The 15,356-nt window shown below is 39.6% G+C and overlaps 1 protein-coding gene across 1 annotated transcript in view; it reads right to left on the reverse strand.

The window, feature by feature from the left end:
- The window catches only part of FREM1 (FRAS1 related extracellular matrix 1), a 280,084-nt gene that overhangs the window by 92,209 nt on the left and 172,519 nt on the right, over positions 1–15,356 (reverse strand). Inside the window, exons 25-26 of the mRNA XM_033919036.1 lie at positions 6,103–6,304; positions 4,096–4,240 (exon numbers count right to left, since the gene is read on the reverse strand). Coding sequence (XP_033774927.1) covers positions 4,096–4,240; positions 6,103–6,304 — 347 coding nt within the window. The remainder of the gene's footprint in view (positions 1–4,095; positions 4,241–6,102; positions 6,305–15,356) is intronic.

A 15,356-nucleotide genomic window follows, 5' to 3' on the forward strand; every position in this document is an offset into this window, starting at 1 on the left:
GTGCGTGGGGAACATTGAGGAATAAGAAGTTTATCAAGGAATGAGGGTTGGTGAGAAAGTTTTACTTTAAAGGAGAGTAAGATGATTTTGTAAGTAATACGGTGAGTGATAGGGAGCCAATGAGCCTCTTTTAGAAGAGGGGTGACATGTTCGAATTTGCCTAATTTGTAAATAAGTTTTATTGCAGTGTTTTGTATCAGTTGTAGACGTCGGATTTCTTTTAGGGGGAGGCCGTTAAAAAGAGAATTACAGTAATCTAAGTGAGAAATAACTAGGGAGTGAATCAGAATATTAATTGAATCAGTTTCTAGGATGGAGATTAGTGATCGGATGATACGGAGTTTAAAAAAGCAGATTTTTACGACCGAACTAATGTGGTCATGAAAAGTGAGATCCCTATCAATGATGATACCTAAGAGTTTTATTTTGTTTTCCATTTGTAATGGGATTGATTTAATATAAATTGTTCCCAATAGTGATTCTGATGTTTTGATAGGAAGAAGGAGTCCACGGGATTTATCAATATTGAGGGAAAGTTTATTTGAGTATAGCCAATCATTTATGATGTCCAGTTTATTGTTTATATCTTGTATGTCTGAAATGTTTGTAGTATTGATTGGGTGAAGAAGTTGTATATCGTCTGCGTATGCAAAGATAGTAAATCCGATAGATTGTGCTAAAGTAAAAAAAGGTGACAGAAAAATATTAAATAGTAAAGGGGATAGAATAGAACCTTGTGGGACTCCATAAGTTTGAGATATAGCTGAAGAAGTTTCATTGTTTACATGAACTTTAGAGATACGTTCATGAAAGTAAGATATAAACCACGAAAGTGCTGAACCTGTAATACCGCAGTCTTTGAGTCTGTTAATAAGAAGAGAGTGGTCTATAGTGTCGAAGGCTGCAGATAGGTCAAGGGAAATAAGAAGAACAGATTTTTGGTGATCATGGTAATAGTGGATAGTTGTGATAAGGCCTAATAGAGATAGTTCTGTAGAGTGTGAAGAGAGAAAGCCGATTTGGCATGGGTGTAGAGCATGGGTTTTGTCAATGAATTCTGAAAGTTGGGAGTGGATGATTTTTTCCGTAAGTTTGGAAATTAAGGGTAGATTAGCAATGGGGCGGTAGTTGTTAGGTAAGGAGGAATCTAGATTGTGTTGTTTGAGTTTTGGGAAGATGAGAGCTGTTTTCCAAGAAGCGGGAACTTGGCTGTCAGAAAGAGATTTGGAGATCATTTCCCAGATGTATGGGCCAAAAAAAGAAAAAAAAATTTTAAGGAGCATAGGGGGAATGCTTTCCAGTAGATTATTGGGGGAGTTTAGAGATTGTAAGATGAGAGACAGATTTGTTAGTGAAGGCATTTTGAAATTAGAACAAGAGCTGAAAGGTAATTGGGTCGAAACATTGAGATTCTGAGAGGAGGAGATGGGTAAAGAAGGTCCAAGATTTGATCTGATGTCTTTGATTTTAGCATCAAAGAATAGAGATAAATCATCTGCTGATGGCAGGGTAGAGGTAGGTAGATTTTTTTTATTGGAATATTTTGAAAGTGATTGAGCAAGACTGAAGAGGATAGAAGAATTACGGGTAGAGACGATAAGTTTAGAGTAGTAATCTTTTTTAGTTTGTTGAATGGCTTTTTTGTAATGAGAGGCTTTTTCTTTGAAAAGAATAAGAAAACTATTAAGGTGTGTTTTGCGCCATTTGTTTTCTATCGACCGAAGTTGTCGACAGAGAAGAGCCAGTTTGTCATTGTACCAAGGTTGTTGGTTTTTTTTTTGAGTCTGATTTGAGGTGGGTTTAGTTCCTACTTTGGGAGCCAGAGAATCTAATAAGGATTTTGTTGATGTTTCCCAGAGAGAAAATTGTTCAGAAATAGGGAGGGACGAAAAATCCTGTATATTTAGGTTAAAAGAGGTCTGAATGGAAGAAAGTGTTATATTTTTAATATTGCGAGTGAAAGAGGAATTTTTATATTGGATAGGACTTGAATGTATTGGGAAATCGAGTTGCCAGGTAATTAGAGTGTGATCTGACCAAGGTATTGAATGGAATAAGAAGTTTTGAAAGAAATGAGTAATAGAAGTTGGACAGAAAATCATGTCTAGAGTATTACCGGCGGAGTGTGTAGGTAAAGAAATGAGGGGAGATAGTGATAAATCAGAAATTAAGGTTAAGAGTTCGGAGGTGTTGTGATGATTGGGAGAGTTAAAGTGGATATTGAAGTCTCCGAGGATAATGGAGTTTGGATAGGCAATATTAAAGTCTGATATGGTGGAAAGAAGGATAGAAAGTGAGTTTTTAGTAACGGGTGGGGGAAGGTAGATAAGAAGGAAATTAAGGGGAGTAAAGTGTTTTATAGAAAAATGGAGAGTTTCAATAGGAGCATTAGAGAATAAGTTAGAAGGATTAGGCTGTAGGGGGATTGAAGAGTGATAGATGACAGCTATGCCTCCTCCTTTTTTGTTTAGGCGAGACTGAAAGATTGTCTTATAGTTAGCAGGGCAGGCTTGGGCAAGGTAGGCTTCTTCTCCCTGGGTTAACCAGATTTCGGTTATACATAAGAGTTGAAGATTGTGTTGAGTGATGGTATCATTAATTAAATGGTATTTGTTTTTTATGGAGCGGACATTTATCAGGCCTATATTGAGTTTGATGGGGGGGTTCAAGTGGATTAAGATGAAGGTTAACCGGGGGGTAAGTTGGAATGGATATGTAATGTCTTGGCTGGCTTTCAAATTGGGAAAGATGGGGTGTGTTTTTAGGAGGTCGGCGGCCCCATATAGTGGGGATAGAGGCCATTGTTATAGTATGATAATGTTGGGGAACAGAAGGATTAAGATGGGGAGGGATATGAGATGTAGAAAGGAAGATTAGAAAGTAATATATAAGAAATAAGATTCTGAGTGGAAGAAAAACATTTGATATTATTTTAGTAGAAAGAGTAACTGTTAAAATAGGTAAAATTAAAAAATAAACTTGAAATACTTTAAATAGTCTCTAAAATAAAACAGTTACAAAGTGAACTGAGATAATAGAGAGTAGAACAACGAAGAAAAAAAAAGACCAAGTGAACAGTCTGGAGTCGTAGTTAGGAAGGGTGAGGTAATCCAGTAAGCATAAAGAGCAATCCAGTAAGCATTGAGAGCAAAGCGATAGTAAAAGGGCCCCTAAATTTAAAGTGCTCTGGTTGAGGTTTCATTCGTCACATAATATGGATCCCAATTGCCTGAAAGTTAATTTGATCAGGTGCAAACACTGCACTTTAGGCAGGAATTGAATTTAATTATTTCAGGACTGCATGATTTTAAGTGAATTCAAAATCTAATTTGTTGAAGAGTAGTTCAAGTAATCTGTGAATGGTGGATTTACGGTGGTACAGTAGATTTTTTTAAATTTCACTTTTAATTATATTGCTGTTTGTGACTTGATGTTATGGGTGAAGTTACGTGTATGTGAATTCTTAGCCGTTTTTTAGGCTTCACAAGTGTTTACATTAAAATTACAGTAAAATTGGATAAGAAGATCATAGGAGCCGTCTTGGTGAGGGCGAAGGCACCTGTCCTCCTCTCCACCCCCACTCCTTCCCTGCTCCCCCCCCCCCCACCACAACTACAGTGCACGTGTGCTGCTTCCCTTTCCCTGTACCTTTGTAATGTTCCTGGAGCAAGCAGCAACCCCCAACCTGCTTTTAAGCCAGCATCAGCTCTTCCTCTGATATCACTTCCTGGACTCGTGCCTATGAAATGGCATCAGAGAAAGAGCCAATGCACGACAGCAGGTTGGGAGTTGCTGCTCGAACCAGGAATGGTACAGGGGGACGGGAAGCGGTGTATGTGTGGCAGGAGGGGGTGAGGAAGGTGAATGTGGGGGGAGGGGCACCATCGCCCCTGGCACTTCTCACCCTCACTATGCTACTGAGCATGATCTAAAGAGATTCCAGGTTTTCTCAGGACTAAACCAGTTGCTAAAACCTACTAACTTTGTTATGTCATTAACCACTAGTGTTCACTTATTGTGATCTCCCACAGACCTAGGATGACTGCCAAGACAAGATGAAGACTCAACATTATAAGAGCTTAAACACATAGTTACATTTGTGGAGCTGCTGTGTTTCCTATGGGATCTGAGATTTGAACCTCCAGGTCATCAGAAGTCAAATCCAAGGAGGGGTTGATGATGTAAAGAATTACTTTGCCATTTAGATCCTTCTGGGTGAACCTCTCTTGGATAAACCCACCTGTGAAAAAAGAATGAAAGAAGAGAAATGTCAAAAGCCTCTCTTTTGAGCAAGAAGAGCGCTAGAGCTCTTTCTGAATGATCAATTAAGCCCCTGTGTCAGGATATCACATAGCACTTCAGACATGCCAAGTCTCCCGCTTTTGTGAGTCTTCTTCCACCCTCCTGTTTATGGGGCGGGTCTCCCACTGAGTTGCCTCCAATAAGGGCAGCAGGAAATGCTCCATAAAAGGTCATTTTCTGCTGCTCCTAATCCCGTTGTAGCATAATGGCTGCACACTACCATATCACTAACAGGAATACTTAACTTCAGAAAGGCGGTAAGAACCCACCTTTTTATCTAGTACTGTCCACAAGGACCACTCCTATCCCTAAATCGATGCTGACCAGACTTGTGAATTTATCAAAACTGCCTTGTTACTGTAAATAGTCCCAACACCTATTTAGTAATTGTAATTGTCAGAACTGTCATACTACTGTCAATTATCCTTACACCTATGTCAGATTTGTCCTTCTGTATATGGAATTGTCCCTTTCACTACAAGAATGCTATTCTCACTCTATTCTTACTATCAGATGTCTTTAGCTAACTTTTTCTTCCTAACACTGCCAGAAAACACTACTCAACTCTCTCATTGTCAACTTTCATTATGTATGTAAACTTGTAATCCGTTCTGGGCTCTTCTGGGAAAGACGGGCTAGAAAATTGACTAAATAAATACATTTGAAAGCCTTTCCTGCTGATGCAGCACAGGGAGGCAACTTCATTTGTCTCTGGCTGCCAATTGGCTGTGCCTGGCTGGGTGGAACAAAGGGTAGGTCGATAGGTGGGCTGGGAGCCGACCCTGAATCTCCTGCTGAGTGGGTAGGCCTCTTAGGCAGCTCCGTCACTTGGCCCAGAAAAGGTACTGCTATAATTATGGGAAGACTGCATTGATCCACAACACCCTTATACTTCCATGTTAAATTATATTTACAATAATCTGACATAAACTCCAAGGAAGTGTGATAGGATCGTAACACCTTCACATTAAGTTTTTTTGGTTTATTGGGGGGAGGAGGGTTTAGTGGTTGGAATAAGAATAAGAGCCATCATGAATTGAAAACTCAGGACTAGGTGACATGAGGCTCATTATTACAAAACACAGTTGAGGGTCCTGCTTCTCGGTGGAAACTGACAAGTACATTCTGAAGTAATTGTGTCAATATTTGCATAAAGTTGTACATAACTTTATATGCACATAAAAATTCAGATTTCATTGAAATATCTTTCAAAGTCTACATATTTTCATCAAAATAGTTTTCTGGCCATTGTAATGCCCATCTGATTAATTTCTTTTGGGTTTTTTGAGTCCTTTCTTCTTTTGGGTTCTTTAGTTCCACTGTTCTTGCTTTTAGTTTCTTCCTTGCTACCTCTTTCTTCCTCTGAATCTCTTTTATCCATCCTCTCTCCTGATTTCCCTGCAGTCTTTTCTGCACTGCATCTTTCTTCTTTCTGACAAGTCTCTTTCCTTGTACCCTTCCTACCCCCACATGTTCCTGTCATCCCAACTGCCCCCACCTCTTGCTTCCAAGTGGCTATCTTAATCATGAGCTATTCATTCAATTTTCAACGACATTTCCCCAGCAGTAACTTTCTCATTTTTTTAAATAGTTTATTAGAACATTTTTTTCTCAACTCTACCTATCAGTCACATTTTTAGGAGCATCACAATGAATATGCATGAAATTAATTTGCATACATTTGCGTCCCAAAACTGTGCATGCAAGTGGATTGACAGGCTTTGTGTACTTTTTAGTTCTAATTATACATAGCCCTTAAATGACACCCAGTTGATATATTTTATACAAAGCATTAAAAACCTGAAGTTGCATTCTCCAGGTAGCCAAAGCGGGGGCCTCGCACAATGTTGAAAATGATCTTGTCATCCTCCGTGTCTGGATCAGATGCCTTTAGAACCCTCGAGGTTATATAAATGCCATGACGCCCGTCTTTCAAGTGCTCTACCTCAGAAGGACAGCGGAGGTGAGTGATCCTTGGAGCGATTCGGTCCAAAGTCTCTATCTGCAGAGAACAGGACTCAAGTGAGGAATCCGGAAGAGCAGTCAACATGTATCAAAGAGCCAAAGGTTGAGCAGAACCACAAAGCCAAAAGTAGGTTCAAGGAAGTGCGCCAAAAATTAGATATGAAAAGCACCATTACAGAAGCTCATTATACAAACTCAGTGATGTAGTAAGGGGGGTGAAGGGCGGTCTGCCCTGGGCACCATCTTGGTGGGGACTCTGGTACTTCTCCTCCTCTCTGCCCCACTGCTCCTTTCCACTCATCCCCCACCGCATACCTTCAATTCCCTTCACTCTACCTCTAGCTCTTCAGAGCGTGAGCAGCAGCTCTAACCTGTTCCTTGCGCCAGCCTCGATGCTAACTTCTGACATCATTTCCAGGTACCATGACTATGAAATGATGTCAGAAGGAGAGCCGGTGCCTGCGCTGGTGTAGCATGAAATTATTTTATAATTCTGATATGATCTTAAAATATGTAGCATGATATAGTTAATGTTGCTGGGGTTATGAATTTTGAATCTGAATTATTGTCTGACCCAATAGATCATTTATTCTGAAGGACTTAAAGTAAAAATGATATGGTTTTACAATTCTGCTTGGAGTTAAAGTATATTACTTCTTCTCCTCCCTAGAACACCATGCTGCTTCACTAGGCCATGCGGCCTCTGCTCCATTTTAAGGACTATTCACATTGTGAGTAACATTTTGAATCCAGATAAATTAATCCTTCTGCTTTAGCAACATTTGTCTTGTGCAATCTTATTGCCTTTGTTCAAAAGGTCCCATTTATAACAGCTTTACCTGCTTGATTATTGCTTAAATAAATTTTAAATTTGCTTATAAATGTTCTGAGACTTAGTTCTTGATATTTAATGAGTTAAATTTTAATCAAGTCAGCTAACTTTCTCCAAATTAATAGTTCTTTATAATACATATTTCTCTAAGCTAGAGAGGGATGTGTATTTATTGGTCAAGTTCCGTCCATTTAATAACATATTTTAATGGTGGAGAAAGTGGGCATTTAATACCTTTCTGAATAGATGGCTGTGCTGGCTCAAAGACCACATCAGAAATTCACTTTTAAATCCATCAAATAAATATACTTTACTCCAAGCAGAATTGTAAAACCATATCATTTTTACTTGGAGTCCCTCAGAATAAATGATCTAGGGGCTCAGGCAATAATTCAAATTCAAAATTCATAACTTCAGTAACATTAACTATATCAGGCTACATATTTTAATTCCAAGCAGAATTATAAAATCATTTCATGCCACAGAATCAGCAAGTTAGAGATGGTGCTCACACCAGGGAAGCTAAACAGATACAGGGTAGGGGAGCACCTGTGGCAGTGAGGCGGAGAAGGTAGGGCAAGGGGGGCAGCACTGCCCCGGGTGCCTTCCATTCTCACTATGCCACTGTGTGAACTATGTATTGTAACACCATTACAGAAGCTCATGTAAACCACTCTGAATTGACTTCCCAGTCATTAGTAGTGGTATGGAAGCTTTCAATGAACAATGACAATCATGCATTATTTATTTATTTAAAAATTTATATACCGCCTATACTAAGCCAGGGGTGTCCAAGTCCCTCCTCAAGGGCCGCAATCCAGTCGGGTTTACAGGATTTCCCCAATGAATATGCATGAGATCTATTTGCATGCACTGCTTTCATTGTATACTAATAGATCTCATGCGTATTCATTGGGGAAATCCTGAAAACCCAACAGGATTGTGCCCTCGAGGAGGGACTTTGACACCTCTGCTCTAAGCGGTTTCCATAAAATTGAACATTCATAATTACATTTCAATAACTTAGAACTAACAGACTTCTACTCATTTCCAAGAAAACTAGCAAACTTCATTCATTCCCTCCAAATAGCATAAATGATCGTAAAGCTGTCAACCTGTAGACTTCAGCAACCAATGCAGGAAATACTTATCCTAAGCTGTATTGTCTCTACAAGTAGGCATCAATAAACAGCTTGTTCTTTAACAATTTCTTGAAATTGAGTCAGTCAAGTCATAATCTTAATTGTCCCGACAATATGTTCCATTATAGAACAGCAAAAGGTACAAAAATGAGCAGTAATAGTCAATGGGTTTTCACAGAAAGGACTCTGGAAAGCACTGAAATGATTACATTCCACACCTGAAATAATTTATAATGTGAATGCGGCATGCCCTCAGTGTGAGGAGTAAGAGATAAGGAGAAATTTCTCCAGCTCTTAATGCAACCGGTGAGGGAGCATTAATGCAACCCACTACACCTGCACACCATCACTGGGCATGCCACATGTGCTCCAACAAACAGTGATAAATATAACAATAAGTGATACAAATTTTAAAGTACTAAAGTGCATTCAATAAGGTCAACAGAGAGCCTTGCTGTGAAAACCCCCGTCCCCAAGATAGAACACAGCACTTAGCTTGGATCTTCATCTGGATAGCTTCAAATAGAACAAGATGATATTCTTCAAAAAAAACCTCATTATAAGGTCCAACCAAGCCCAGTTTCTGGGATTCGATGTGCCCCTTCTTCAAAAACGCCACCACGAAACAGGCAGGAAGTTGAACAGAGCATTATAGAACAGAACATAAGTCAGCATGTGTGCGCCTAACTTTAGGTGTTATATTCATCTGTATGGCTTCAATTTATTCTGGTGTGGAAACGTTTTTTGGATGACATTTTCTTCGTCTGGAGAAGTACTTAAACATTGCTGGATTTTTAAAACTGGCTGAGGTGCACAGGATGTTAACCTGCATTTTGCTGCGATTATATAATCAGAGATTGCCTTTCAAGATGTTCTGATTAAGAAGACTGTGGTGGGTTTGGCTACTACATTATATCGGAAACCCTCTGACTGCAATACATTGCTGCGATTTCATAGTTTCCACCCACATGGCTTGAAAGAAAGTCTTCCAATAGGACAATTTCTGTGATCAAGAAGAATATGTTCGGACCTGACAGCTTTTAAGATACAAGCTCAGCTATTAAAAAAAAGTTTACTGGTCAAAGGACATCCTGCGAGAGTAATTAAAAAAACATATCTCCAGGTAAGATTTGCCCAAAGAGAGCTGCTGCTCCAATATAGGAGAACTTCAGATAAGAACATAAGAATTGCCGCTGCTAGGTCAGACCAATGGTCCATCATGCCCAGCAATTCGCTCACGCGGCGGCCCTTAGGTGAAAGACCAGTGCCCTGAGTCTAGCCTTACCTGATTTACTTAATGCTTTATCTGTATCCTTCCATACTCTACACTTGGTTCAGATATTAAAAAGATCTTTAAACACCACGGCCCTGTTTTGAGTGTATTAAGTGTGCCTTTTGAATTTCCTATTTTTACATTTAAATGTCAAAAGACTAAAGGTGAACCGCTGAATATAAAGAACTAGTGTTTAAGCCCGTTACATTAACGAGTGCTAGACTATATGTCTGCCTGTCTTTCTTTCTTTCTGTGTCTCTCCCTGCCCCTGTCTCTGACTGTCTGTCTGTCTTTTTGCTTTGTCTCTCTCTCCTTGGCCGCTGTCTGTCTGTATGTCTTTTTTCTTTCTCTCTCTCTTCTTGGCCACTGTCTGTCTGTCTTTTTTTCTTTGTCTCTCTCTCCTTGGAAGCTGTCTGTCTGCCTTTCTTTCTGTCTGTCTCTCTGGCCCCTGTCTGTCTGTCATTCTTTCTGTCTTTGTCTCTCCCTGGCCCCGTGTCTATCTGTCTTTCTGTCTGTCTCTCTGTCTCTCTCCCTGGCCCCCTGCCTGCCTGTATTTCTCTGTTGCACCTTGCCTGCCTGTCTCTCCGTGGCCCCCTTCTATTCCCCCCCCCTTCCAGAGCAAAGCACAGCCCTCCCCCCAAAGCATCCCCCTTTCCCTCTCCCCCTCCACTTCTTATCAGCATGAGACATCTTGCAGTTGTTGCTAACACAAACCGCTGCTGAATTCACTGCACGCGCCCCAAGCCACACGCGCCGTAAGCTGCCCAAAGCCAGCGCACGTACTGCAAACCGCCCGAAGCCGATGCACACACCGCAAGCCGCTCCACGTGCCTCAAATGGAATTTGGCACAGAGGCACACATCACGGCGGCAGGGATTGCGGCCTCCTAAGTGCACATGCACGCTTAGGGTTTTATTATAGAGGATAGTGGTAAATATGGACTGTCGAATGATGCATCCAAAATGCGGTTCGTAACAATGGTGTGCTCTGACCATGGAGGGATCAGAATGGAAGTCACCTTGACTCCAACATCCTTTAAAGGCTCGTGGGAATACCAACTGTAATTCAGCATTTGTTATTTATGCAATCTTATGTCCCTGCTAGTTAGTGTATATTGGTCGAACTACTAGACTAATAAAAATAAGGTTAAATGAACATAAATCACAGATCAATACACAGAATGTAACTTCACCATTGCTCCAACATTGTATAAATGCTAAACATATGATTTCAGATATTAAGTAGTGCATTATTGACTTTTTGGATCGTGGATGGGAAGGAGGTAACCTTGAGAAAAGACTAAACTATAGGGAACAACGTTGAATATTTGAATTGAATATGGTTGCTCCAGAGAGTCTCAATGAAGAACTAGACTGGTAGTCATTGATCTAGCACTCTGTGGATTGGCTATTCAATTTTGTTTAAATGCTGACATCATTACTATTGGGTTGGCTGTTCTGACTATTTAAATGTAGACGTCGGACACCATTTTGTATGAAATTGAAAGAAGGGAAACAGCGGGAATTTGTGAGTAAATGCTTATGTGGAACTAGAACTTTACCAATTTCTGGGACTAATACTATTATTTTAGTTTTACTGCAAAAGAAAGAATATAAAGCAGTCGGAGTGGCAAAACATAGCATTATGTCGAAGGCTTACTGCATGGATATGTAAAACGGTGGATGGCATTGAATATATTGAAAAGATAAGTAAGTACTAATATATATAAAGGGAATGAAATTCTGATTGCAACTGAGACTAAGAAATTATGGAAGAGTAAAAAGTAAAAAATAGAAAAAATGGACCAATGAAGAGGTATCGACTAAGCTATGCTAATTAGCTTTTAAAGTCCAATAATAATACATATCTGATGGCCCTGGAAAAATAACATTGTTAAATCTGAGTAAGAAGCTATGTATTTGTGGTAACTTTAGTTGCAAGCACTTATGCCTTGTCAAAAGGTTGGTGTTTATGGTCGACCCTAAAGCTGGCAGTTGAATGTGTAATCAAATTCAAAACAAGGAAACACTACCCCACGGTGAACAAACAGAAAACAGGGAAAAGTGGGGAAGAGGCTGTGCACATCAACCTGAGATAATATGCTCTTATGTGTTAAAACATGAATTCAAATTTATTAAGACAATTAAAAATTGCATATTAAAAGAAGATTTAAAAGCTGTGATCTATATAAGAACATAAGAATTGCCGCTGCTGGGTCAGACCAATGGTCCATCCTGCCCAGCAATCCGCTCATGCGGTGGCCCCCAGGTCAAGACCAGTGCTCCAATTGAGTCCAGTCTCACCAGTCCAACTTTGTCTTTAAATCCTGGAGGGTGTTTCCCCTATAACAGCCTCCGGGAGAGCGTTCCAGTTTTCTATCACTGTCTGGGTGAAGAAGAACTTCCTTAAGTTTGTACGGAATCTATCCCCTTTCAACTTTAGAGAGTGCCCTCTCGTTCTCCCTACCTTGGAGAGGGTGAACCACCTGTCTTTCTCTACTAAGTCTATTCCCTTCAGTATTTTGAATGTTTCGATCATGTCCCCTCTCAGTCTCCTCTTTTCAAGGGAGAAGAGTCCTGAAAGTCCTAAAACAAATCTGTTTGGTGGACACTGTATTATAGGCATGTGTTGTAAACCACAGGCACATGCCACGTTTTGGCACACAGGCCTGCCTCAAGGGTACAGTTAATGTCTAAAGGAGCAATTATAATACAGCGTCCACCAAACAGATTTGTTTCAGCACTTTCAGGACTTTGAATCCAAAAAGAAATATAGACTGTTCACAGCTTTTAAATCTTATTGTACTATGCAATTTTTAATTGTCTTAATTGAATTCATGTTTTAACACATATGAGCTTATTATCTCAGGTCAATGTGCACAGCCCCTTCTCCACAGCTGAATGGGTAAGTCACAGTATTCTATAACTTATTTGGGTAACTGGAAGACACGCCTCGTTTGTAATTGTTCATGTAGCATTTAGGCACTAAGGGCTAGATTCACTAAAGTCCACAAATCGCTCCAATTGGTGTCCTATCCGTTTCCGCTACACCACAGGATAACTATGGCAAATTGTAACCTGTAAATTGTATATTATGTATATTAGTATTAGACTCCTGAGGCTTCTTTTACAAAGCCGCGCTAGCGGCTACGCTGCGCTAACGGCCCTGAAGCCCATAGAGTTTTAAAGGGCTTCGGGGTTGTTGCCGTGCGACAGCTGCTAGTGCGGCTTTGTAAAAGAGGCCGCTAGTATGTGTCAGGTTAGGATAAAAACTTGTATCGTAAATTTGTACTGAAGTTATGGCAAATCCGGTGCAAATCGTAACTTGTTAACTGTATATTATGTATGTTTAACCTGTAAATCATTCTGGGCTCTTTGGGGACCACAGGATAGAAAATGAATTAAGTAAATAAATAAATAAATTGGCTGTGTCCTTTAAAACCAATCAAAGAGTCATTAAGAAATGGACGCCTACAAAAACCTCCACGCAGCAATGCTCACTCAACAGGATCCGATATAGGATGGCAATAGGGCTCATAAAGCCATTTACATCAAAACAAAAAATCCAATGTAGATGTTTTGACTTGGCTCATATCATTGCCTCCTTTTCTAATGCAGCTTGTTTATTTACTTCTGTATTATTTTTTCAGAAATATAAACTAATAAACAGCACCATTTTTTTTAACTTATTGTTTTTAATGCAGTGTCTCTAGCATGAGCCGACGGGACCCGTTTCGCCCACAAGGGCTTTCTCAAGGGTTCATAGAGGAGCTCATTTCCAGCGTCCTTCCTCGTTTGAGGCTAGAGAAAAAGTGCTTCTAAGGTCAAAGTAGGCATAGTTTATGCCAAAAATGACCTTAGGTGCTGCTAGACACCTCCGTAAATGTGATTCTCGTCAAACATAGGTGCCAGTAATGTAGGCCTGCAAACCCTGGCCTACATTACCAGCGCCTAAGTTAGACATAGGACATGATTCTTCTAACACCGCTACACATGATTGACATGTGACTGGCACCGTTTTTGGAGGCGCCGGCTGATATAAGTGCCGTTACTAGAACCAGAGCCCACGATTCAGAAAATGCTGAGCTTCTAAATTTTTGTTCCTAAATTAGGCGCATATATTTGTGCTCTATTTTCAGCCACATTTAAGAGAATACATTTTTCTGCTGAAAATTTATCTTAATTTAGGAGCTTAAGGGCCCTTTTGCAAAGCTACGGTAGCAGTAAATGCACCAAAGCCCATAGGAAATGAGTGGGCTTCAGTGCATTTACTGCGGCAGCATCACTACCGTGGCTTTGTAAAAGGAGCCCTAAAAGTTATGTTCACAAAATTTAGAATTTAGGCCTGCCTTTTGTTGTCTAGATTCATGAGCTTAGTACTGGAAATCTAAGCTCTTAACATTTTTTTGCACCATAAATCCGTCTGTCCCCCCCCCCCCCCCCCCAATTATGGCCCATTTTTATGCTCCTAAATTTAAGAGCTCAGGAAATTTTGAGTGAAAATTTACTTGGTCTGAGTAAATAAATTTTTTAAGATGCTAAATTGTAAGCATCTCTCTCTAATGGGTCCTTTTACTAAGCTGTAGAAAACACTAACATGTATTTACTGCAGCTTAAAAAAGGTTACCATGGGACGTGCTGAGGTGTCCCGTGGTATTTTGAACAATTGTGCATGCACACTGCACGTTAAAAATAATTGTTTTATTTTCTATGAAAGGGGTTGTGCTTGCGGGTGCAGATTGGGCATGATGACACTAATCAGTTAGCATATGGGGCACTGCCATGCACTAACTGATTAGTGCATGGGAGCCCTTATCTCCTACAAAATGAGTGGTGGTAAGGGCTCAAGTGGTAATATTTTTAATGGACATGTACCGTGTGTACTTTTGATGCTAATAAATTAGACTTTTACTCTCGACAGATTGTTCACATGCAGGGGCATTTTCGATAGGATGTCTAAATCTGATTTTGGATGTTTCCCGCAAGACATCCAAAGTCAAAGGTCATGAAATGGCCATTTTCAAAGCCAGCAAGTTTTCAAGTTTATTTATATTGTTTGATTAAACGCTTAACCAGAAGTACAAAGCGTTGTACAAATAGTAAAAAAAAAACATTTAAAAAAATTAAATGTACATAATTCATTACAGGACATACTTGGGTAACTGCTTTTTAAAGCCACAGAAAACAATAGGGAAGAGGGGGAGAACTACAATTTTAAAGAAAAAGTACATAGAAGGAAAGTACATAAGGGGGGTAAGAAGATAAGGTTTGCTGGCGAAGATGATGGTCGAATTAGAAAACTGTTAAAATTATTAATTTTGGAAACTGCTGAAAGTATTACATTTTAGTTAGACATTGTATTTTCAGTTAAAAGCATCTTTAAAAAGAAAGCTCTTTAAACTTTTAAATTTTTGCAAATCTCGTTCCAGTCTTAGATATAGGGGAAGAGAATTCCAAGTCATTGGAGCAGTTACAGAAAAAATAAGAGCACGGCGAGTTCCAATTATTTTCAGGGAAAGGACATTAAGGGTAAACTGTGAGGTAGATCTAAGAACTCTCGAAGGGTCATACAGAATCAAGAGCCTGTCTATAAATGCTGGGGCATTGGTTTGTATAGTCTTGAAAACTAGAAGAGCAATTTTATATGTTATCCTATGTGTAACAGGCAACTAGTGAGCTTTTTGTAATAATGGGGTGACGTGGTCAAATTTTTTAGAGCCTGAGATTATCTTAATTGCTATGTTTTGTATAAGTTGGAGACGTTTTATATCTTTTAAGCATGCCACCTTTAATAGAGAATTGCAATAATTATAGTTTAGATATTACTAGAGAATGGACTAATA

This window comes from Geotrypetes seraphini, chromosome 1 (genome assembly GCF_902459505.1).
Source record: "Geotrypetes seraphini chromosome 1, aGeoSer1.1, whole genome shotgun sequence".
NCBI classification, from domain to species: domain Eukaryota; kingdom Metazoa; phylum Chordata; class Amphibia; order Gymnophiona; family Dermophiidae; genus Geotrypetes; species Geotrypetes seraphini.